The sequence below is a fragment of the Struthio camelus genome, chromosome 13 (assembly GCF_040807025.1).
Source record: "Struthio camelus isolate bStrCam1 chromosome 13, bStrCam1.hap1, whole genome shotgun sequence".
NCBI lineage: Eukaryota > Metazoa > Chordata > Aves > Struthioniformes > Struthionidae > Struthio > Struthio camelus.
In genome coordinates this window covers 20,652,882-20,678,163 of record NC_090954.1, presented here as the reverse complement: position 1 = coordinate 20,678,163, position 25,282 = coordinate 20,652,882, and the positions used below count along the sequence as shown (strand labels likewise).

General features: G+C 47.8%; 2 protein-coding genes across 10 annotated transcripts in view; both read left to right on the top strand.

Annotated features, from left to right (window-relative positions):
• Positions 1 to 3,364, top strand: part of ETF1 (eukaryotic translation termination factor 1) — a 29,116-nt gene extending 25,752 nt beyond the window's left edge. For all 4 annotated transcript variants that reach the window (XM_068960032.1, XM_068960033.1, XM_068960031.1 and 1 more), the window contains one exon: positions 1,236 to 3,364. In XM_068960032.1, the coding sequence (XP_068816133.1) occupies positions 1,236 to 1,318 (83 nt within the window). In that variant the 3' untranslated portion in view covers positions 1,319 to 3,364. The remainder of the gene's footprint in view (positions 1 to 1,235) is intronic.
• An 11,656-nt stretch (positions 3,365 to 15,020) lies between these two features.
• FBXW11 (F-box and WD repeat domain containing 11) overlaps positions 15,021 to 25,282 on the top strand; it is an 80,506-nt gene continuing 70,244 nt past the window's right edge. For 3 of the 6 annotated variants that reach the window (XM_068960029.1, XM_068960025.1, XM_068960026.1), the window contains exons 1-2: positions 15,048 to 15,170; positions 23,878 to 23,957. Coding sequence is in view for 2 of the 6 variants with exons in the window: in XM_068960027.1 (XP_068816128.1) it covers positions 15,126 to 15,170 (45 nt within the window). In the remaining 4 variants the exon portion in view is untranslated. Of the gene's footprint in view, positions 15,171 to 21,750; positions 21,882 to 23,877; positions 23,958 to 25,282 lie in introns of all 6 variants that reach the window. The other 3 variants (XM_068960030.1, XM_068960027.1, XM_068960024.1) reach the window with 3 other exon arrangements.

The following is a 25,282-nucleotide window of genomic DNA, read 5'->3' as shown; positions in this document are numbered from 1 at the left end:
CACGGTGGTTTTGTGGAATATTGTGCTTTGCTATGGAAGTGGTGTATAACAAACACTAGCCTAACTTCTGAGGCGACTGGATATGTTACTTGTCCCTCAAAGTCTCTCTCTACTTCTACCCTCGCAGCCTGTTTTCGGTTTCTTTTCAAAACAAAGTATTTTTAGCCCAACTTCATAGAGGAGTGAGGCCTCTGAAATCATTCAGTCCTTCTCTTGAACTTGCAAGGCACTTTCAACCAAGTCTGACAGTGGTGTAGATAATTATTTCCTCAGTTTGACAGAGCAGCAGGGTAAAGCAAAGACACTTGCCGCAAACCCTTTTCTCCCCAGACAAATGATCCTGTAACAACGTTGTTGCTTATTTGCTGATAAGCCAACTGCTGCCAGACAATCGGCTTGTCTAGCTCTGGATTAGCTTGAGCACTTACATCTATCAAACTAGACACAGTAAAATAGAGATGAATTTCTCATAGAAAGGGAGTTTTTGGGGGGGAAAGGACACCAGTCAGAAGGAAATGAGCTTGAACAGTTTGGCTACATGTAGAACAACTGGTTTCTATGTTTAGACTTCCAGGAGTCCTTCTCCATCTGCCAAGACTTGCCCCCTTTACCTAGGGGAATTGTTTGCTACCGTGCTCGAGTCCCTGTAGCCTTAAAAGGCTGTACTTCTTGAATACGCCTCACCTAAGCAAATGTTCCCAGGGATAAAGGCTTCCCAGAATCCTGGGTTGGGGTGGGGGGGAAAGAGTCCCCGAAGACAGCCACTAAGCGCTGCTTGTATTCCCTTGCGAAAATTTTATTTCGGTCAGATGCCCTCTGAATTTAGCGGTTTAGCCTTAAAGTGAAGCCACTGCCTCGTCCAAGCAGTTACATCAGGACAAATGATCTGTTCCTGGCATAACCTTTTTGGAGATACAGTTCTCCTAGAATAGGCTCAGCTTTGCTAGCAGAAAGCTACCATGTGCTGGACAGAGAGGTGTTTATTCCTCTTGGGAATAAATTATCAGGCTAACATGCAGGTGGGAATTTCATATAGCTGAGTGTGTGCTGTCAACCATCGGTAGTCTGAGCCCGTCTTGCAAACTCAGTGATAAGTCAGCTTCTGAAAACTTAATTGAGAAACGACTGACTTGCAGAGACTTCAGTGCATTTATGTGAGGGCCCAGTGAACTGCTTTAAGTGCCTTTCTAGCTCTTCTGAATTTTGAAGAAGCTAAAGTGTTTTGTTTTTACCAGGTATCTTGCGGTACCGAGTGGACTTCCAGGGAATGGAATACCAAGGAGGAGACGACGAATTTTTTGACCTTGATGACTACTAGGTAGTCGACCTGGGTCCGGCAAAACGTGCCTCGCCCCTCCAGCATCCAACCCAAGGAGCAAACTCATGGTGGAAAACACAACAGATCCCTGCCTTAGAATTGGAACATTTCCAGAACTTGATCCACAAGCATTGGATTTAAAAAAGCAAAACCCTACACTTTGATTTGTCATAGTGTCAGTACAGCAGCAAACTACTAAGTTCCTATCTGCCACTTTGGACTAATTTAAAAAGAATCCCGGTTTTTACTTTTACTCAATGGTGAAATTGGTTGCTCTTGTATTTTATGAAAATGATTTTTTTAACCTTCATGATACATTAACTGCTGTAAACCTCTTCCTTCAAAAATTAATAGAAGTAAGATCCTACTGGTTTGTTTCTTTTTACTTTGATTGGAGAAATCAATTGCTGCATTTTGCAGCGACATGACCCATTTACATGGCATTCTCAGCTTAGACTGCTGAAGAAGAAACATAATGAAATTGGAGCCATTCATTCTCTTTGAAAGAATGAGAAGGCACTTTATCTAGAGTGCTAGCTTACAAGGTGTGGCTTGCAAATTCAGATGGTTTGGGGAGGCTTACCAGCCAAACGTACTTTAATCTATTTGCAGAAGCACTGCTCTTACAAACTAGGAAATGCACTTCATTGATTGCAATGAAAATGCTGCTGAAGTCTTAGGCTTAATTTGGATTTGAGCGGTGCAGCCTTCAGTTTTTTTTTTTTTTTCAGTCTTGACAAAAATAAACATGCAATTTAAGTGAAGTAAGGTACACTTTGCTTTGTTTTGTTCCTCGGTAAGTTTTTCTTTTTTGCTTTAGGACTGCGTAAGGTTTCCTTGATTATGTGAATTTGATTGAACCTACAGTTCTTTAATGGAAGCGGGTATTTTACAGGAATAACTAACAAGTGGGGGTCCTTGACTGAAGCCTTAGTACTGGTGCATTTGGAGCATTTGATACTAAATATGTTGAACGTTAGCACAACCCACTGGGACGTCCATTTCCCAGCACTAAGGAAGTCTGTCGTACGGGCTCAACAAGTGTCCTGTCAATCTGATGCTGATCTCTAATGCACCCTAAATGGGTTAAAATTTCTGGTTGCATCAAGACTCGAGAAAGCTTTTTGTCATGCCTGCTATATAGAATGCATTGCAAACTACTAGAAATGGCGAAGGGTTTTTCAGATGGTCTTGCAGGCAGAGGGTAAAGTTAACATTGGCACAAAATAATGCACAGATCTTGCTTCTTTTTCTGGGTTTTTGGGTTCTCTGATGGACGCTTTGACATCTTGGTGTCTGATAGTTCTGTTCTTCACCGACTCTATCTCTCCTGGTGCATCAGTCAAAAGAAGCTTCTGTTCCCAAGTTGCATACCTGCCTATCTTTCCAGTAATCCTGTTTCACTTGAACGGAGGGGGAGCTTGTCTTAAAACTTCTGCCACACTGTACTTTGAGGTCCAAAATTACTGTCATTGTGAGCGATATAATTTGTAACCCTGGTTTATAACCTGGCAGATGGCTTTGCTGTCGTTTTCACATCAAAGCTGGAATCTCTCATAGAAGGTGACTGGGTCTGCCACAGACTTGCGCAAACCCAAGCTTGAGCAAGTTTGTGGTCTTCAAAGCGGTATGTTCTGGATTTTTGCCATTGTAAATGGGTCTATTGTGACATGACAAGACCAGAAAAATTGGATGTAAATTTACATTTTTGAATATACTGCTTGTTGTTTCACATGATACATTAGGGTATGCAGCTCCTTTTTGTAGTTTTTATTTTTACTATTTAAGTTTGGAAATGATGCCAAATTTTTGTATTTCTTTAATCAATGTGTTCTCTTCAGTGATATATATTGCATTATATATTGATGTGTATATCAATATATACTGATATGTATTACACTTACACATACAAACACATTAAACGGGGGTGAAAAATCCTAGCCTTCGCATACTATATAGCCTCTGCAGAGAGATCCCAAGCAGTGATATCTTGGTGTTGTGATGTACAGAAATGGAGAAGAGTATTAAACCATATTTAAGAATATAGTATGGACTCCTGATTTATTTTATCTTTTTCTAGTCCAGGAAACCCCTGCCTTACTCAGTTCTGTGCCAGCAAGGCTTCAGATCAGTACTTGCGTTTTACGTTGGCTGTTCCATAGCTGTTCTTGAGCATGCCTTGTTTCTTCATCACGCTGAGCTGCTCCTTTAAGGTGTAGCAGAAATCTAAGTTCAGAAGCTTAAAGGCGGGGAGGGGAGGAACCCCACAACCTGAAACAGCGTCATGCTGTGGGTGTTAGCTGAGGTGGTCTTCTGAACAACTGAGAAAGCTGGAGAACTATCTTGCAGATGCAGAAACCTGCCCGTAATATTCCAGGCACAGCTGGGCCTTTTCTAAAGGCCTCTGTCACCCTGTGTTTTAGTGCAAGACAAATCCAGATCAGAATCAGAGTAACTGTGTGGGCCCGCCTGCTCCAGCTTGTTTCTGGTATCCAAAATGCATGTATCGATGGCTTTCCCAGGGAGGACCTGCCTCCTTTGTTAGCCAGGAAGGCAATATGTGGAAGGTGTATGTGTAATAGGAGTTTTAACCCATGCTTTAACTTGCCTTTCAGCTGGTCTCGTCTACCCTCCCCTCTCCTGCCACAGCACCAGAACAGAGCCGGAAGTGATCCGTGCAGCCGTTCTGGCTGTTCTTGCCATTACATGTACAGGCTAATACTGCCATAGGCAGAGCTGCCATACGGGAGCTGGAGGTGGACTTTCAGCTTTTGTACTCGTTGCCCCGCTCTGTGTTCGAGCTACAGTGTAGCACTTGGGAGAAGGCGGCCCTTGGTTCCCAGGTGCCTGCATACTGGAGGCTGTGGAGGAACGGCATCTCTCTTGGGCCAGGAATAAAAAGGATGCACAAAAAATGCTTTGCTGGGTGCATCTCGGGATGCCTGCAAGCTCTGAGCACAGAAGTCTGAGCACCATTCAAATCACGGCGCAGATAAAAGTGTCAAGCTGAGATCAGCGCAAAACAAAAAGAAAGCCTGTCAGTCAGCGCACAGCGCAGGAGAAGCTATTGCTTGCAGAAAGCTGCCCACTCCTACTCACCAGTAGGTGTAACGGGCATGTGGCTGTACATCGTGCGCGTGCACGCACACACACAAAAGCTTAATCAACCCTTAACTGACAGTAACAGGAAAAGCTGCTTTGAGCTTTCCCGTTTTGCGCTCCAAGGAACGGAGGAGCAGCAAAGCTCGGCTGTTACGGAGGGATGCCCGGGAGCCGACGAGCACAGCGTCACAAGTGCTCCGCTCCAGACATGCCTGGAAGCTGCTGTTGCCTCCTGTGCTGATCGACTTGGCTGGGTCTCATCTTTCTCCCCTTCACGTTTCAGGGAAGGAAGCGTAACTGTGTGTAGCCTGCAGAGCAGCTGCGTGAACTGTGCGCTGGGGTCTCTTCCCTGCAGGCATCTGGTGCCTTCCGACTGGCTAACGGCAGAGCTACTTCTATCGTTAACTTTTCCCAGCGGTTCTTAACGGCAGAAAGACCAGGCCACGGGGGAGTAACGTGGTTGGAACCATTTTCTTTCTTGTAACTGCTGAAAAAGGTCACTGGGTCCCTTTAGCCCCGCAGAAAGCGGTTTCTGTAGCAGGTCTGCTCTTGTCCTGTTTGTAGGCGTCAGCGTTACCGCCGAGGTGGCCGCGCGTCTGAAGGCGCTGGTTTACGGTGCCCTTGTTTCATCTCAAGCGTTGCCAAGTGCCGCGGCGTCGGGTCGGCCGGCTGGTGCAGAGGTGGCGCTCGGCGCGCGACGGGAGCGTCGCCTTGGCGCCCTCCCCTCCGGCCGGCTTCGCAGCCTTGCTCGACTGCTGCGGCCTTTCATCTGTCGGACGGGCGGCAACGGGAAAAGGAGTTACGCGGGGCCGGCAGACCAAAACGATCAGAGAATTCAGGTTCATATTCAAAAGCCAGGCGGGATGGTTTGCATCGTGTCTGGCGCCCGGTCAGCCATTAGCTGATTATTTTCCCTCCGAGGGGTCCAGCCTTGATTTGATGGACTCGAGAGAAGGGTCAAGAGGAAGCGTCGTTCTGAGTGCGTCGCGCGGAGCTGCTCCCGCCCGTGCGTCTCTCGGAGAAGTTTCCGAGGCGCCCTCAGCACCTCCTGCGTCGAGGCCGGAGACGGAGAGTCCGCTCTGCCGTTTCAGCCGCGCCGTTTTGCAGCTGCGCTCGAAAGGAGCGTGCCTCTGGGCGCCTCGTCGGTCTGCCGGCGGTCTCGCGTGAGCCGTTGGCGCGGCGGGCCGCGGGCTGCTGCTCGCTGTCTGAGCGCGCCCCTGCGCGGGGCCCTCCGAGCGCTGGCCGGAGGTTCGTTTTACGCGCGGCGAGCCCGCGGCGCCCTCGCGCCTTCCGCCCCCTCCTTCGGTGTTACGTTGGCCCCGCGCGTTCGGGCGTTCGGACGATGCGTTTTTAAATGCTACTTTTTGTATAGCTGTAATTAAAGACAGAACTTGCCCTTTATGACTCGTTATTTAGGGAGCTGGAGCGCGGCCTGCGCCGTCGTCGCTAGCAGCCGGCAAATGCCGCTGCAGCGGAAAGCTAAGCATAGCCGGGATTGCTGAGCGGCAACTCTGGAATTTCGCTGGGCTATATTTAGTCAGTTGGTGAAAAATTGCACTTCCAACACTTTTGAGTCCTTGTCAGCGCCGGACTAGTCGAAGGGCAGGTCCTGACCGCGGGCTGACGACGGGGCCGCGGAGGCCACCTTAAGCCTCGAGCGCGGTCAAGCCGCCAGCCCCCTCCGGTTTTGCCGCCGCTGCGGCCGCTCCCGGCGACTCGGTCTTTTCCGCGTTGTCCCCTTCAGGGCCAGTCCTGGCTTCGGAGCGAGGTTTCCCCGTGCCGCCTCCGGGGCCGAAGCCGCGTAGCCTCTTGCCCCGCGTGGCAGCGGGGCGAAGACGTGCGGCAGCCGACGGCCCCGGAAGCGCGCGGCGTGCGGCTCCCCGGTGCTGGATACCCGTTGGTCCTGGGCTGCGCTGCCGCCCCTTCGACGCCGATCGCCTCCGCGGCTGCAGGGCCGAAACCGGCTGCTATCCCGCAGCTTCTCCTTTTCGATGCCAGGGCAGGAGGGCTCCCCGAAACGCTGCTTCGCCTGCTCGACGGCCCCGTTTCCCCACCAGCGCCGCAAGCCTCGTTGGCCGGCGGTGGGATCCGCGCGGCCGAGTCGCTTTGGCTCCGTGCTCCCTGGCTGCGTCCTTCCCCGGCGCTCTGGCTTCGGGACTGGCGCTTTGGAGAGGAAGGTCTTGCTCGAGGCTGGCTCGTGGCTCCCTCCGCTCCTGGGAGCTTTCTGTGCCCCGAGCGCGGCTCCGCGCATTGCCCGGGCTCCGATGGCTCCTTGAAGGTAAGACGATGTCGAAGACAGTAGCTCCCGGCGGCAAAAGGAGACGCGTAGCGCTGCTGGGCGCGCGGGGACGGGGCAGCTGACGATGAATTGCGCCGGAAGCGGTGTCGGGGAGAGGAAAAACGTGGCTGCGCGGCGGCCAGGCTGCAGCTGCGGGCTGAATCGTTGCAAGCGGCGGCGCTGAGCGTCCCTGGCGTCGCCGGGCCGGCCGGCCGGCAGCAGCGGGCAGCCGTGGCCAGCCCCTGCCCCGCGCGTGGCCTGGGTCGCTGATCCTCGAAAGCAGGAGGAGGAGGGTGGAGGCGAAGGCGCGAGCTGGGGACGTTGACCCCGCAGGGGTCCCCTGCGCCCGGCGGCCGGCCCTGCAGCCGTCGTCCCCGTCCCAAGCCGGCGCGGCAGCCTGCAGGGGACCGAACGCGCCCCGGACGTATCGGGGCTCAGCCGAGCGACGGGCTGGAGCGACGCTGAGCTTTTTGCCGGAAAGCGTACGAGGTTTACTCGGTGCTTGACTTGAAAAGAGGCGTTTTGGAGTGGGGCGCGCGGGCCGGCCCCCCGCAGGCCAGCTTTTTCAGTTTATCGCACCGGCATGGCTTTCGTTCGCGAACGGGTCTGAACCGCTTCGCTCGCCGGCGCTTGCCAGGCACGACTGCGCCCTGGGCAGGTTCCCTGCGCTCCTCGGAGGAACGCAAAACATCCGCTTCTGTAAGCAGACGTAAAGGGGTGTAAGGAGCTCTCCAGAGGGGAACATCGCTCCGGCACGATTTAGCGCCGCGTCGCGAGGACGGCGGGGCGCCGGGAGCACTCTGCTCCGTCTCCGCGCTGCTCCAGCGCCAGCCGCGGCTCATGGGAGGACGCGCTGGTGGGAAGGACGGGTCCCCCGGCGCTGGCCCTACCTCCGCCCGTTTCCTGCGCTCGTGCGCGCTGTAAAACTAGCGGCTTACTAGCTTTAAAGGGAGCGAGGTGCAAGGTAGGCGAGCGGGCAGGCCGGCCACCGGCCAGCTGACAGCGGGCCCGCGGCGGCCCCGGGGCGAGCTCCTTCGCTGCGAGTACGCGAGCCTTTACAGCTGAGGCTACGTCGCTAGGTAATTCAAGTGAAGCGCAAATTATTCTCCTGCCCTTTTGCACTGTCCAGCGCCCACCTCCACGCCAGGATACGAGCTCCAGCGCAAGCCAAAGAGCTGCTATAAGCACGTAAAAGTACAGCCAAGCCTCGGAAAGAAGTGCCGATCCTTTCCTCGTCCTTCATCTGAGAAAAATCTGATTCTCTTGGTTTCCGGCCCTAACGGGAGGGGTGCTGGCCTTCCACTGCTTTGCCCTTGTTTTGCTCGGCGGGGGTTCGAAAAAGGCTGCGTTTAGCCCAGGTTGTGTCACCCGGGACGGACAGCGAGTCCGCTGGACTGGAGCTCGGGCTGCAGGGGTGCGAGAGGAGCGCCAGAGCAGTAATCCTTTGCAAAGCCTGCAGGGCTTTAACAAGTGGGGGAAAAAAAACCACCCTGAAAATAGATTCAGATTAAGGCCCACAAAGGGGCTGGGGCTTTTTCTTTCACTGACAAAACCAATAGGTGGTTTAATCCAACGCTGCCCTGGTGCTACGAATAAAGACCTTGCGTGGGAATCGCTTTTGTTCTCGCGTTCCCGTTAGCCGGGAAGCTCTGAGCTGCTCAGAGCCTCGCGCTGCTCCGCTTCGGTGGGAGGCTGGCCCGAAGGACGCGGCGGCGCGATGCAAGTCCCGTCCTGTCTTTAGCGCCTTCTCCCGATCGGTTATTGGTGGTCTTACTAGTGGCAGGCCACCAGAAATGGCACTTCTCAGGGTATGGGATGGAGAGCAAAGGCTTTCAGACGCAGGAGCTGCTGCCTTGCACTTAGGTTTCAACCTTTATCGAGGATAAACAGGAGACGCGTCTTAAGACGCAGAGGCAAAAATTTCTTGCCAGTTCAACCAATGTTTCAACAGTCTACTCAAAATACAGCCCTGTCGCACGCAGACCCTCTGCCAGCCGCCCGCCTTCCCGGCGGCCCCCTCTTCTTTCTCGCTGATTGGCAATTGCAAACGCGGTCATCTTACGGCGACTTAGTTTTGCTAGACCTTCGCCCTATACGATCTGATTCTTCAGGGTAACGGCCGCCCAACTGCACAAAGCTAAACCAAAGCTAAAAGCAAGAAGTTAGAGGTCACTCAGGCGACGTGAGCCAGCTTTGCGACGAGCCAGCTAGGACGACTCAGACAATGGTCATTTGGCCACTGGACACGACGCTGTTACAGTAAAAACCAAGGTAAAACAAGCCGAAGCCAAGCCACGTCCTTAGGCCTTGGGTCAGCTAATGGCAACGGCATCGTTACCGTGCCCCGGGGCTACGTTATAACCTCTCCTGCTATCGATACCATCAGGCTGGTTTTGAGCGAAGAAGGTTTAGTTCTGTTTTCAAACGGTGACGCGAGAGCAAAAGGGAGGCCGGCAGACCGGGCGAGGGGAGGGCGAACCTACCTGGGGGCAGGCCGCACCTGAAACGTCGGTGAGACCTCGCGTGCCGGCGCCCAGCACCCGCCGTCTGGGCGCTCAAACCTGTGATGTTTTCTCTCCTGTTCGTGGTTTTCGTTCTCTCCATCCAGAACAAGACGAAAATACGTTTTAACTTCTTAAGTAGCCGAAACACGCCAAGGGACCCGACGCGCGGGGAGCCGGGGCGCCCCGCGTCCCTGCCGCCCTGGCGGAGAGCGGCCCGAGCCCCCGCGCGCCGGGCCCTCCTCCTTCGCCCAAAGGGTTTCGGGGCTTCGCGCCGATTTGTTTTTTCCCTCGTTGCTCACGAATAGTCCTCTGTGCCCCGTCCCCGGGCCGGATGCATCCCTGCCTCTGCGCTATGAACTGCCCCTTGGAGGAAGGCAGCTGCTTTGCGCGTCGAGAGGCGCGGCGGCTCTCCCCGCAGCCTCTGCTCTGCGGCACGTGTAAGAAGAGTCAGAAATCCGTTCATGGTTTTCCCGCTTCTTTAAGAAATCATCAAACCTGGTGCCATCGCTGTTTGGATACCAAGTGTTTCTTTGAAGTAGGAATAAACGTTTTCATATTTCAGGCGTACTTTCGTCCCTGCCCTAACAAGAGCGCTTGTTTCTAACCTGCTCTTTCCAGCTGTACGTTAAGTAATTATTTTTCCAACAGGAGCATTTGAAATGCATCTGCCCTTGCTCTCCTGCACTGTGACTTGTTCCTGGCCATTGAGTGATCTCTGATCCCTATCCGAGCGGCCAAATAAACAGTCACAAGATCACGAGACCGAGGTTTTAGTGAGTAGAATATGTTAGGCTGGGGGTTTCAAGCAGGCAATCCCAAGTTTAGGAAAGCTACACCCACCGAATTTCATGTGAGCATTTAGCGCCGAGCGGCTCCATAGAAAATCCCAGAGTTAGTATTTTTGCCACCATGTTTCTTACTTTTTTTTCATCTCCTCCCTGGTGTGAGGCAAACCTGCCTGCAGCCTTGCTGCGTCCTTCCAGTGGCTGCAGCGTGACCGGGGGCAGCTCGGCACCGGCAGGTCCCTCCTTCCTTCCCTTCGGGTCCCGGGAAACCTGTCTGGGAGGCACCTGTGTTAGACCTTCTGCCTTTTATCATGGCGCTGTGCGTGTTTATAATCAAGTGGGAGCCGTGAAAGACGGGCAAAGCGGAAAGGATGATTACCCTGCGACGGGGCTACTGGTGGCCAAAGAACGAGACCTTGCAGAAAACTGAGACAGGCTTGGAAGTAAATCACATTAGAGAAGATTTGGAGACTGAACAACTGGGTCACGTTCTAGCTATGTTTCTCTACTCTAGCTCCTAAAATTTGTTTCCCCTCTCCCAGAGAGCTCTGCTTCTCAGCACGCAAGCGCTAGCCGGCCTCTTGCTCCAGCGCTCAGGCGCTCGGCAGGGCCTCTGGGCCATCGTGGGGCTCCTGGCACAAGAGGGCATGTTAAAACCAGGGCGCCCGCCCGTGTGATGTCGGCCCGCGGCAGCGCGACCCGGTCTGGCGGTGCGCGAGGAGAGGCCGGGGCCGACCGGTGAGAAAACACCTCGCGCGAGCGCGGCCGGCCGGGGCTCGGCGGCGAGGCAGCCGCGGGTAGAGCGAATCAGTATGTAACGGAGTGAACGTCTGAGCTGCTGTAAAAAAATCATGGGCTTAAAAGAGGTCGCAGCGTGTTGTTTCAGCCCAGCTGAAACGCTGCAACGTGGGGCCGGGCCGGGGCCAGGCAGCCTGTCCCCCGCCTCGACGGGACGCGCGGTGGCTCAGGCGCCCAGGGCTTTCGGGGCAGCGCTGCTCCCTGCAATTCGCAGCTGCTCAGGTACACCCGTCTGCGGCTCCCAGGCAGAAAGGCCTTGGCACTTGGCGTGCTCGCTAAGGTTTCCTGGGTTTTTAACGCATGGTGACCTTTGCTTAGATATCTTTAGGATTACACCTACCTTAATTAACACATATAAGATGTATATGCTTATTTCTTTGCTTTGTCTTAGCACTCTGGGGAGAGGGAATGAGCCTGCAGCACAGTCCCCCGAGAAGTCTAGACACCTCTCCCTTGAGTTAATGACGTCCCTAATGAGGGAGGAAACCTTTCTTCCTCCTCCAAATCACCTTCCTTCAACCTTAGCTGATACCGGAGTTAAACAGGATCTTCCAAATGTAAAAGCACGCTCTGCTGACTCTCAGTCCTGTCCAAAACGTCTTGTCCTGTTGCACGACGTGAAGGTACCTTTGGTTGCCTCGCTCTGGGGCTGGGGCTTTCCCACTTCCACTTCCCCATCCTCGCTGAAAAACTGGCAGAACTGGTTCTCTTAGGCTGAAACTAACCCACCACCGTGTTGTGCTTCCACCTGAATAAGGTCATCATTAAAGTTTAATGACTAGCTTTGCTGCTGGTTTGCTGATCTGCAGATCCGTGACACAGATCTGTCAGCAAATAGCGAGTTACACATATACTGAGGATGTATTGATAGGGTGTCATGTGAACCAGAATTTAGAGCACACATGCATGCAGGCATGTTCCTCAGATTATTGTAGTGACAGAATTAATATATTATTAGAAACAAAGCACTTTGACTTTATCATAAGCAAGTGTTTCAATAGAATCTTTTTGTATCTCAGACTAAATTTATCAAAAATCTGGTTCTTCATCCATCTTATTACACAGTCCCTTGGACAAGTTTTTCAGTCTGGACCGGCTCCTGTTAATAATCACAAGTTGCTCAGAAACAATCTGGCTTTAGTTTGCAGAACACTGTATCATCTGGTCTTGCTTTTCTAGCTGTTTAATGCTTCCCTTAATTATTTTTCAACATTCTTCACAGTTTTCTTGTATATTATAGCAATTGTTTTTTTTCTGTCAGTATGACTAAAAAAATGTAGTTCTTTACTCAAGTTCCAACTGACATCTTATGCCACAGTTTCAAAGAACTGTCCATATTTCTGTAGTGTTTGCTGTGGTAATGCACTAACCACACTCACATGCAGATTGTCAGTATTAGACTAAAGCTTACTTTTGCTTCAAATAAACGGAGCAATTTTTGCCTCTTCTGTTTGTTTCTTTTCATATGACTTGGACAATACTGTAATTGTTCACGTTCAGGAAACTAGCCTGAATGTACAGCTGAACTTTGGAAAATGGCTATGTAAAATGGCATCGTCTTGCTCAGCAAATCTGTGCCCTGTGTATATTTAGGACTAGACATGCTGATTTTTTACTTTGGTGGCACAAACAAATATCTGTTGGCTTGTTTGCTCCCCAGAGTGAACAAATTAAGAGAGAGAGAGAGAGAGAGAGAGAGAGAGAGAGAGAGAGAGCGAGCGCGCGAGTGAGTGCGAGAGACCACGCACGCAAAAAGCAAGCTGGATTTTGTTCCACCATGTGCGTTGGAAGCAGATTCTCAGTGACACCTTTATAAACTTGCAGAGGTCAATGGAGTTATATAACACGCAACACTGCGAGTATAATTTGACCTGCAAGTCCTTAGTTATAGGTAGTGATGTAAAAGTGGAAAGAATTCAGCTCAGCTGTCAGTCTGAGCTTCCAGGTTTGATGGAGAAAGCCCTCATACCTTTTTCACGTGGAAAAGGAGCATGTCTGGATAAGGGTTAGCGGGTGCTTACGCTGCTTAAGCTGACATGAGCGATGGTGCACGAGCTGGGGCTTTGCAGTATCAATTGGAGGGACTTTTGGGCCAGTGTCCAGTGACGGCTGCAAGTTTGGCATTCACTTGGTCTAGAACGTAAATGTCGCAGCTTCTAGGGCATATCAAATTTTCACTTTCCTCCCCAAGATATTGAGCAGTGGCAGTTGTTTAGGGCGAGGGAGATCTACTGGTCTTGAATTACATTTTTCAATTCTGTGAAAGGAGTGACGACCTCATTAGTATGCTTCTAACATTTTTATGAATAAAATACATTTCTGTTGACACCAATGTACTGTCAAGCAGGATGCATTTCAGTAGGGAAGGACCTTGTGCCATTTCAATGTTCATGCTCCATCTCTTAATTAAATTTTGAAGTGGTTAAGCAGGCACCTCGGCTGGGGTGGAGGGAAAAGCTTGGGATGAAAGCTGCTGAGTCTATTTTCATCCCAGGTGTATAGTACTAGTGCTATGCTGTTATACCAGATTGCTGCTTATGACATTTTTGCCTCTAGTTTTCAATGCCTACAAATGCATTCGGTCGCTGATGCGTCATCAGTTTGCAGCCTGTGTGACCTTGGCAACCCAAAGCACCTGAGATCTCATTGTCGCTGTTCCCGTCCCGAGCCTCACCGCCACTCTGGCTGCCCCCCTGCAGCCCAGGCTGCATCTGCCAGCCCACCTCGCTGTGCCAGCGTCCACAGAGGATGTCTGCAAGCAGACAGCCTGCGAACAGGAGACAGACCCTAGAGGTTTGGCTGCTGAAAAAGCAGCTCGTTGCTAAGAGCGCAGGCTGCAATTAGTTAGACGGAAATGCACGTGCGACCACCTTATCCAAGCGTTTCCATGTTTCCTTACAAATACGGGGCATGTGTGCTTCTTCTCTTCAAACTTGTGCATTCAGCCCTTTCTGCCTACATCTAACCTAGACTGCGAGTTTTCTAATGGCAAGAGGGCTGTCTGTTTGTTTTTCCAACGCAGTGCAGGCTGTCCATCAGCATTCAGTAAATAATACCATTTAAGTATATCCATGACTGCTTTGATCTTCATACTGCACAGAGATAGCCACTGAGAAGCTGAAGTGGCAATAAAAACAGCACTAGGTCCTCCACTCGTAAAAGCTCTGACGCTATTGCCTGACTGAGAGTCGCCAGCAGTGCAAGCCCTGAGGTGCACGACGAGACGGACTTACTAAATAGCGTTGCAAGATTGACACGTGACTCTCTATAGCATCACACCTTCTCAGTTAAGCAGATTTTGTCTTCAGGAGCTGATGTTTTTCAAGGCTTCTAGTTTCATTTCCTAACGCTACTGGAAAAAATGCACACAGTTTCCTGTCTCAGAGGTTCTGTAAAACATCCCACAGATAACGTTCTGCAAATTTGTTGTTTTTATGGGGGAAAACGTAAAAACAATACTTGAGCACCAACAGCATTTTAAGCAAAGGAAGGCTCCTTCCCCAACCTTAGGTTCAAACACAAGTACCCTGAAACTCGCTACAGGCTTGATTTAGAGCACGCTGACGACTCTTGCTGTGGCAAGCAACGCCTCCTTACCTGTTACACCCGGGAAAGAGAGGTGGTCTCTTATATAACTATTTCTCACGGTACTGCTACATGCTCGAACCGCTTCTGATTTTTTTCCAGCTGTCAGCGCGGACTAAGCGGCTATTACCCAGCGCTAGCAGGGAGGGGAAACCCTCAAGTCACGTAAGGGCTTGTAACAGTTACCCAACGAGACGGCCGCCTTTGCGGAAACGTTACTACTAATAGTTATCCAGACGCGAACGCGACGCCGGGGCACTGCGCAACGCTGTGCCAGGCCTGGGCCTGGCGCTCCTCGGCCGCCCGAGCGCGCAGCCGCGGGCCGGGCCAGGCTCAGGGCTGAGGCGCGCTGCGGGCCGGGCCGGGCCGTCGCCGAGGTCCCCCCGGACGAGGCCCCCGGCGCCGCTCGCCGGCGGCAGCCCCACCGCGGCCTGCGGGCCCGGCCCGGCGGCCGCCGCCGGCGGAGAGGGGCAGTTCCCGGCGTGCCCTGCAGCCGCGGCGGCGCCGCGGGGGCCGCTGGGAGTTGTAGTTCTCCCGGCGCGGCCGTGATAAGGGGGGGCTGCGGCGGGCAGCGCCTTTCCACTTCCGGGCGCCGTGACGCTACGGGCGCCGTAGCGGTGCGTGCGTGCGTGCGTGCGTCGGGTAGGGGGAGGGCCGGACGGCGCGAGCGGCAGCGGCGGCGGCGGCCCGCGGCGGGGCCTGGCGGGGCGCGGGGGGGGGAGGGAGGCGGCGCCTCGGCGGAGCTGCCCGCCGCTATGGAGCCCGACTCGGTGATCGAGGACAAGACCATCGAGCTGATGGTGAGTGCCCCCCCGGCCCCGCGCCGCGCCGCCCCCGCCCCGCCGCAGGCCCGGCCCGGCCCGGCCCGGCGGCGCCCCGCGGGCTCCGCCGCCGGGCCCGGGTCCCCCCTCCCCCTCCCCCCCGCGCCGCGGAGGTGACACGGCGCGGCCGCGCCGCCCCAGCCCTGCCCGCCCCGCCGGCGGCGGCCCCGGCCGCTGCAGCCCGCTGCCCCAGGGCACTTCCACGGAGAGAGGCGGAAAAAAAGAGAAAAGAATAAAAAAAACCAAAATTAAAAATAAAACGGAGGCCGGTGCCGGGGGGAGACGCGGCCGCGCTCCCCACGCTGGAGCGGAAGCGCCGCGGCGGCGCCGGTGCGCCCGCTGCCGCTGCCCGGGCTGCGCGGCCCTGCGGCGCCCGGCCCGGCCCGGCCCGTCCTGCCGGCGAGGGTGCAGGGCGCGGGCGGCTGCCGCGGCCCTGCTGCTGCTGCTTCCCCCCCCCCCCCCCCGCCTTTATTTTTTAAAATAAAACTTCCAGCCGGAAGGTTTTAGGCTCTTCAGCAGGCGTTCTTGCTTAGGCGGCTGTTTGGGGGACAGCGGAGTGAGCCTGCGCTGGGCGAACGTATGTTTTCCAGCAGCAGCTCCGGTAGCGGAGCTTTCACGAAAGGCTCAATGCAGCAAACGCAGTATTATCTAACTAAACCTAATTGGTGTGTTTGTTATAGCCTGTAATTAGCGTTTATGCCGCTAAATTCAGGTTAGTGGAGAGGTGGCCAACTGGAAGCGGAAGAATGAGGAAGCTTTTTTTTTTTTTTTTTAAACGTAGGGAGAATTTATATTTCTAGCCAAATATTAAAGGAGAGTGTAGTTAGCTGTCTTCAAGGAAGAAGAGAATTAAGTTTGGAAACTAGTAAGGATAATCACAAAAACATCTTCTGCTGGTTTATTTGTCATAAGCATAATTTACTATTACATACGCAATTCCATGCAGTACTGCAGAACTGGACGGTAAAATTCTCGTATTGCTTTTAAGGCACTCCGAAGGTGTGCTGAGTTCAGGCAAGACGTGAGATGGGCTTTTCAGTCAGTATAGTTTTTGCTGAACTACCTTATCTGAAAAACTTGAACTTTCTTGGAAGGTTATGTTCTATCAAGAAGCAAAAATAGTAATAATAAAAAAGATTTAAAAAAAAAAAAAAAGATAGTCCTTTCATGTTTGTTTCCGATCACTGAGAGTTCTAGGTTAAAAGCTGCTCTTAATGAACCTGCTTTCTTGATCCCTATTGATTTAATGATCTTGCACTAAATGTTGGTGACATCAGAACTGTTCACATATTAGCGGACTGCAGCATTAAGAATAATGACTGGTGATATCTGTGAAGGTGTCTGTTACAGAACAAGTCATTTACAGAAAAGATGTCTGTAACATTTTTAATTGTGTAAAGTGAGTTCTAGTGGCTTTTTTCCTTCCTGTAATGGAGGGTTACTAATGCTCTTCGGCCGTGGGTTATAGGAGGTGCTAAAATAGAATTTGAAGGCTGGAGGGTACGTTTGCCTCCTACAACTTTCTTGCTTGTCTTTTTGTAACCACTCTCCGATTTTAGAAGTCCGTTCTATTTCTGACCATATTGCTAACAAACAGAAGCAAATATAACTTTTGACTACTGATAACTGTACCCTCTGTTTACAGCTAATCCTGGAGAATGTGTTAACATAAAGACAAATACTGGAGTTACTAAGATGGTGTGTGTTCTATAGAAGGAGGTTTAAGAAACATTTTTACCTCTCTCATGATAAATTCATAAATATAAAATTTTCATAGGATGAATAATGAATTTTGTAATTTTCCCGTAGGAAATGATACTCAGTAAAAATGTAGCTAGTAGTTGAATTTAATTTTCTTCTTAGTGAAGGCTTGCATAGAAACGCTTGAGTTTATTTTAAATGTTCCACTGAACTTCATAAATGAAGACGTGACCCGAGAAGGTTTTGCACTCTTACGTGTTGTAGAAGATGAGATTTTCTGGAAGATTTGTTTAAATAAACAAAGCAGAAAGCGAAGTAGTATCGATAGAGTGATTTCAATATCGTATACAAACTGTGATATCAGTTGTTAATGATAGTGACAAATCTCCCTAAACCAGGGATGAGCTTAACAGGCAAGACTTGAGTGCTGTTGTGTTTAAGAATCCTTTTGCAAGAAAGAAGGTACAAGTGTTTGTTTACTAAAAGCAGGATGTTTTTATGCCTCTTTGATACAGGAGATTGTATTTTATGCACTTTTGGTACTCGATCACTTCCTCCCAATGCCAAGGATGAATATCTAGCATATACAGGTGCAAATGAATGATGCAAAAGTTCTGAGGAGCAAATAGAATACAATTCTCAGTTACTGATAAACAAGAGATAATGTGTCAACATGTTAATTACACAAGAGTTTCAGAACGTGATCTTCTGGCTGTGAGCTGTTCCTTAACTGGATAGATCACTTGCATTTATTTAAAGAAGAATCAGTGATGGAAATAAAACTGTTCTATTTTTAGCTGGAATCTGAGTGAAATATTTTAAGGTTTCAAAGTGGCAACTTTCATTTGCCGTATGAAGTTTCAGCTTGTGCTCTGAAGTCGCTGTGTCTTTTAGGACAGCTTAAGATTTTGGATATCTTCTGGTTTTGTAAGTCATGTCATCTAGCCTTTTTAATGTTGTCAGGGTTTTAATCTTTGGTGATGAGCAATTGATCTAGTTATGACACTTCATGGCTTTCATTTGCTGATGATTTCTATCTCTATAGGCAAGATACCCTTTGCCTGTAAAAGTGATTTCAGGAAGTGCGAGGCCTAGAAGTTTAACGTGCATGTTGACTGCAGGAGGTATATGTTTACACTAACAGTTTCTCCGACAGGATTGTCATTAGTTTAGATATCTTAGTACTTACATAGTTTTGGTTAAATGCTTTGTATGAGTGGACAAATTATTAGAAAGCTAGTAGTAATGAAGTAATCCAGAACAGATGGAGGACCAGCTGAAATGATTGAAAAGGCTGTTTCTTTCCCTGATTTGGATTTTCTTTGTGAAATTGGGTAACTGCAACCTTTTTACTCTTTTAAAGAATCAAACTTTTTTTTTTTTTAAGGTGAAGCACCAACAAAAATGATTTGCGAAAAATGTTTTGTTTTGTTTTTTACCTACAAATTCTGGATTGTGGAGTAAATCTATAATATTCAGTTGCATCCAACCCATTATTCATATTTGTCTTGAATGCTTGGTAAAAACCTTGTGTTTTTCACTATTAGAAAGATTCACTGAACCGTACATTTGTTTTACCAGCAGGCTTTTAAAGTAGGGGACTATTAGCATCTTAGTTTGTGCTAATGTGGTTGTGAATGAATACGTAAGTAAGGAAAATGTAGTTCTTACAAACAGGATAAAAAGGTACGTGTTTATGGGATGAACTGTGCAGCATGAGATACGGATAGTATAAAAACAAGTCTTTTGCTCTCAGACTCTTGTGCCCACCAGACACCTATTAACGGACATGGTTACTGAAGCAGGAAGCCAAGTGTGTGTTAATATTCTCATTTACTGAGCTTATTATCATCTGTCTTTCTGCTGTGTCCTTGATGTGCATGCTGTTCTACAAACATAGATCCCTGTGCTGCAGAGCTGGCAGTTTGAATTGAATATAATACTGCTCAGTGGTAGTAGCATGAAAGGGTTATGGGAAGACCATGCCTCGGAATAAAACTGACAAGCGCTTGTTGATGTGGTATTGTAACTTATATTTTAAAGTTTTTTTACACACACACACACACACATGGAAAACATTCTTCCTAACATATTACATTTACTCTCTAGAACACCTGTCCCTTGTGAAAGTGTCAAGTGTTGCAGTGCCCCTTTGTAAACAATAAACAAAGAACTGTAACTGAGTATCTTACCAGAATTCTTTGCTTCTCTTGGTAGAACTTTGGTGTGAGCTGAGGGTCTTCAGATTCAAAAGGTAACAATCTCAGAATAAAGTGTTCCACATATAAATGCCTTACGAGCAGCAACTTCTTCAGTAAATCGTGCCAGTAGTACCTGAAGTTCCTTGGGTTACTGCAAGTGAAGATTGTTTTGTCCCCAAACTATTTAAAGCGTTATAGTGCAAAATAAGTCTTAGTGTTCTGCTTAGAAACTAAGACTATAACTGCTGTATATATCTCAGTAGCGCTAAAACATTTTGACTTTTTTCTTCTCTGTCTCAGTCGTTGCTAACCAAGCAGGCAGCTACTTTTTTTCCCCAAATGTTCTTAGAGTAATCCTTCAAAGAGTTTACTTTTCTAGTTATAGAGATACAGATGGACTTAAACAATGATCATATTGGCATCTGAAACAAGGGAGGTACTATTCTAGCTTAAATATGACTGTGTTTTGTCAATAGTTCTTAGAGCCCGAGAGTAGATGGAAAACTAGCAAGATGTTTGGAAACCTGTATGTTAGCTAGTTGTGCTTTCTCGCAGCAGGATAGCAAACTATTGGTTTTGCAGTTATCTTTTCTAACCTTCAGCTGCTAAAGTGGCAGAGCTGAGAGCTGCATGTCAGATGTGTAAATGTGCAGCCATTAGGATGCTGGATAGTTTCATGCAAAAGGGAAAAAGGCGAAATGACTAGAGTGGGTCTGTAAAGAGGTGAGGGTTAGATTGTCCGTTTGGAAGGTACGGGAGAGCCTGTGGGGCACGGGATGCAAGATCTGCGCAGCGACAGGGACTGTCAGGTTGACAGTCACGTTTCAAAGAGCGCCTGTAAGAGGAAGGATGAGGATATAAAGAGAATGGATTGCCATGACTTTGGCAGCGGTGCAGAAAACGGGAAGGAAGACCTTAAGAAAACGAATTCAACTAGACAACTCGGTTCTGAGCCAGCAGAATGATGATAAAATGAGGGAAGTGGACAAAGAATTGCGGAAAGCTGTCTTTTGGGGAAGGGTTAGATGAAATAATAGAAAGAGCATGAGTGAGAAAATGGGACTGAGAAGGGACATGGAGAATACAAAGATGTAGAACAGAGGTTACAAATTAAAAATGATCTCAAATGCTGACTTGTGATTATTATGGCAGCAGCCTTCAGTTTATACAGATGAAAGAAAACTGCAGACGTTCCATTTGGAGGGAAAATTCTGAAACCAAATTGCTTTTAGTTGCTTAATGTAGGAAACTTATGGTTTCTCCGGGAGATGAAAGATTGGTGTTTCACCCAAGGCTTTTTAAATCTTGTTTGAGATACTGAGATTTTTTTTGCCTCACAGTTCAGTTAAGTTTTCTCAAATTATTATTTTTTCCAGCCTTTGCAACGATGCTGAGCAAGTAAGATACAGCAAAGTCATCTTGTTCCCGGAAAGATACACATTAACTTCCTGAGTTTGTGAGCACTGCTGGATAGTTTTCAGGGCAATATGTTGCCTGTGAACTCTGGTTTGGGACTGTAAGGTCCTGAATTAAGTTTGTAAATCGAGTGTACAGGTGTCAGTGTGGAATGAAATCACATCTCTGCAGGCACACTGGTATGCACACCAGCTGACCTCTCTAAAATGCTACTGGGTTGCTCCTTTAAAAAGTTGTAAAATATGCATTTTACATATGCATATGCCATTTCTGCATTTCAGACCATGCTGATTGTTTATCCCTTAAGCAGAGCTGTTGAATGTTGCTGAAAATTTGGGTCACTGATAAGCATTGCACCAGCACCTTATCAGAGTAAACTAACCTGACTTATAATAAGCTGTACCCTTAGAGAGACCGGGGAATGTTATTTGAAGGATGGATGTACCTTTTCATTTCACGTGTGTTTTCTAAAACACCTTCACTGCTTGTCAAATCAACTTGATGTATGTCTTTTGATGCGTTACATTTTATTGCTGTAGAGTGTAGAGGTCATTGTTGCTTTGGCATTTTCAGTTTCATCTTAGATCTTGCTCTGCTGCTTTGAGTGCTTGTGCAGTAGTGCAAGCTTTATGGGTTCGAAATGAAATGGATGTTGCAGCAAATGTGCCAACGAGAAGAATGATGTGTGGGAGAGAATAAGAGACGATGGTTATAAGAGTGCTGCTCTGTGGCAAGTCTTATATTTATTTTATAAAGGAGAAAATAAATTGAAGAGAAATGGCAATATTTATGGAATGATTTAAACTAATGCTGATTAATAACACACTTACATTCCAGCTTTTTTCTTCGGTGATGTTTTCTTAAGCTCAATGCCACTGTTGTTATATAATCTGATTTTTTTTCAGTTCGATTTTCGTGGTATTGATAGCACTTCATTGTTCAAGGAAAATCCCCTTTTTCTGGAAAATCCCTTCCTTCCTTAGTTCAAAGGTATATTTCGGTCTCAACGGTGTGACGTTTGACAGTCTACTCCATTTTCCTGTACTACTTTCCACACGCTTCCCAGTACGAGTAGTGCGTGACGAAGATCAGATATTGCAAAAGTAACCCAGTGCCTTTTGTGTTTTACTAACAAAGAACACTGACTCTTTTTGGAAACTTAATTTGCTTCTAATGCAAGGCTAAATTAACAATGGGAGCGTTTGAAGGCTTATTGTTTCTTCCCTGCTCTGTTACTCTAGGGCCCCTCAGGAAGTTGCATCCCTGTTCTTCTACCTACCCTGAGATACTGAAGTTTTCACTGGGGCTCAAAGAGTAGTCCAGCTTCCCGGGTGCATTTTGTGCAAATAGAGATGTAAATCGTAAGACACAGGTAGGCACCTGTTGCTAGGAATAGAGACCAATGCGCTTTCTGTGTAAAATGGTAACAGCTGTGGGGGTCAATTTTTAGCTGTGGCATAGTTTTAAAATTTTGTTGATTCAGTGATTTAGAGAAGAAAGACAATTATATATTCAGTCTTACAAACTATGTGGCTGTTTTGAGTTTAGCTTTGTTGAAGAATTCTTGCATATTGAATTCTGGTGCAAAATAAGTTGCGACAACTTCTATTTGTCTCTTCTTGAGGCGCACGTTTGATGTCAAGATGGCTCGCCTGATGACGCTTTGTTCAAAGCTTTTAGCCTTTTAAGTCCTGCTGATTTAAAGTCTTCAAACAAAAACATTTACAGCTTCAGAAATCTTCAGAATCTATCCGGTGCAAAAATTACTAACTTACAATTACACCTTGTATTTGATAGAGATACTTTTAAGAAATTCTATCTGGGCAGCAAACGACTAATCAGGGAAACTTGATATTCAAGTAGCCTCCATCACTCCACTACTTCTCAAGAGAAAAATCAGATCTGTGTTGTAACAGTACCAAATAACTTTTAACGAATGCCTTCATGGTGAAGTGCATCTCCTGACATCCCGCTGGCTCTGTTGTTACTCAGCAAATCAGTACGTTTATGTAACTTTGATAGTGGTCTTGTTACTGAGCTGTATTGTGGTCTTATGCTTCTGAGTCATATGCCTTAACATCTTACCGCTTTACTTGGCAGCCTTATAAACCATAGATTGGACATATCATCGAACTCAAGTGCTGCTTTGTCCTTGAAATGTTGTTCTGTAATAGACTATTAATTTACCGTTGATAAGCAGAAAATTAGCACGTAACGTAGATATTCCTTTCTTGAGGTAGCTCTGGACAGTCACGGACGTATGTACTCATCGACACAATTACTTGGCCCAGCTGCGAATAGTGGCAGTTTCTTCCATCCTTCTCCAAGCTGCTTGCGTTTTGATACATGGGGCACTGCTGTGGAGGCTAAAGAAATGCTTGATTCATTTTCAGGAGAGGCTGGTGAGGAAAGGGAGCGTGTGAGAGAAGGAGGTAGCGTATTCTTCTATGGATATTGCAGCGTTATGTTTGAGAGAATGATGCTGTTTCTGGCTGTTGTTAGGGGAAGATATTTTTTAGGCTGAATGTCAAACTTTTTAACGGCTCACAGTCTAGCCTCTTTAGGGTATGCTTCCATAACTAGTTCTGTTAGATGCACAGTATGAGCTTTCTGCAGGCTCCATCTTCTCTTAGGTGTTACTTTTAAAGTTACTTTGAAAGCACTGCGTGAAGTCCTTTTTCATCTTGATCAGAGAGTAAGGGATGATTTTTCTCATCTCAGTCAAGAATAGCATGCCTTATCTTACTCTCTCCTATTTCCAGATTTTTTCAGAGGCACAACGATGCTGAAACTTTATTGAATTTTGCTATCATTCAGATCATAAGTGTCTTGAAGGTTCCATCTTTGTGCTGCTGGTAGTTAAGGGAAGTCAGAACATCCTGAGTCAGGAAAAAGGCAAATAATAATGGCAATAAAATGCTTTAGAGCGTGTACGTGGCAAAGGTAGCAGAACTGTATGCTTTGAAACTGTCTGTTCTGAAAACCTGCATATTAACATCCCAGCAGTTCGTGGAGCATGCTTGCTAAGTATAAGCTGGTGGTTGAAGCTTTAGCATACGCTTCATGATTTGCCCTGTAGTTTCTTCTCATCGTTCTTAATCTTTGCAAAGCGAGCTGTTGCCCAAGAGCGTTTGTTCTGGATTGGTTGATTCAGGGCCCGGGAAAGAGCAATCTCTTGTCTGTAAATCAGTTTCTTTGTCTTAGATCCACCAATCCGGTGTCCCCACTGATTTAGTTGTTGCTGAACTGGTAAAGGTATGTAGGTTGCCTTGTCTCTCTAACAGCATTAGGAATACATAATTGGGATTTCGTTCAAGAAAGAAGTAGATACACCAAGCTGAAGATGATTGGCTGCTCTCTTTTAACAGACAAGTCTGAGAAGGAAACCCCATTCGAATCCCCTTTCATTCTGGATTGGTGGATCTGAAGCCCAGAAACAAAGTTTCAGGTAAGAAGCCACCCTGTACTATATCTTGCTGCTTCTGCTTAGTTGAGTTTGTCCGCAAATTCAGTATCTTGCTTTAACTGCTTAATGTACCCCAAATACTAGAACACACCAAGTTAGCTGCTGATGTGAGTTTAGCGTAAGAAAGGGCAGAGTCAGTAATACACGAGTACTTTATTAGGAAATTGCAGATCTGCTCAGAAAAACGGATCTAGGAACATATGGTGAGCTTACCTCCTGTGGAGCTAGGAAGCCGTACCTGCAGGTACAGGGGCACTAAGCAAATGGCTTACAATCCTTGCTTCTGAAAGGAGAAAACAGCCTGATGAGCAACTTTGGTCTTCTCAGTTAGGTTTAGAAAAGTAACAGCTTTCTGCTCTGACTTCTAGCTGTGTTTTCTCATGACTTCATCAAAAATTTGGAGAACTTTTTCTAGTTGTTTGTATTACAAATTCCAGTGTTATCCTGTTGAAATGACATTTAAAATTCTATTGTGGGCAGCACTTGGAGTCAGCCTTTCAAATCCTTAGTGAGATTTCAACTTAAAGTTCTGGTTTTAGTTGTTTTCAAAGCGCAGGGGGAGCCAATTGTAAGGCATGGTTTTCAAGAAGTGCTTTGAAGTTATAACAGGTTTATTTCAGAGTAGGGGAGCATGACTATTTTGAGTAATCTACAGCATGTAACTCTGCGATTTTGAAATGGCTGAATAAGGCCACAATATGTTATCTTAAAAACAATTTTCTAAGGTATTTGTGTGCGTTAGGAAGGAAAGCCAGGTCACTGACTGTTACAAAAAGAATGACTTGCCTTACGTGTCAGGTGTGAACTTGAGACCTAGACCTCTCCTACCACCCACCTTTATTGCAAGTTAGTGCTTTAATGAACTTATCAACTTATTTCTAAAGTTCTCTTAGTCTAAAGCGGGTATGCCTGCACAACTCCTTTTGATATTAATAGCAATAACACTAAGCTGCTTGAGTCTTGCGTGTTCTCTTTTGTAGACAGCTATTAAATCTTAAGGCATCAATATTTAATATGCTGTAGAAGAAACTCTTGTAGGTGCTGTCGATAATATGTATTGTTTTAGCTGTGCATTTATTTTGCTGGTGTGGTATTTTTTGCAAAAAAATATACTTGAGTTTAATTAACGAATATATAAAATGAATTATTTATGCTCAGGCTGCTCTTATTTACTGTTTTGATTTCTTTTTGACTATTTGAATTTTATTTGGTTAGAGCGGAGAAGTCTTGGGCATATTTTTTCTTTTTTTAGTATAATTTAATGCTTTCAGTTGTAAAAGTCTGAGGGAAATGCTCATTAACCTTAG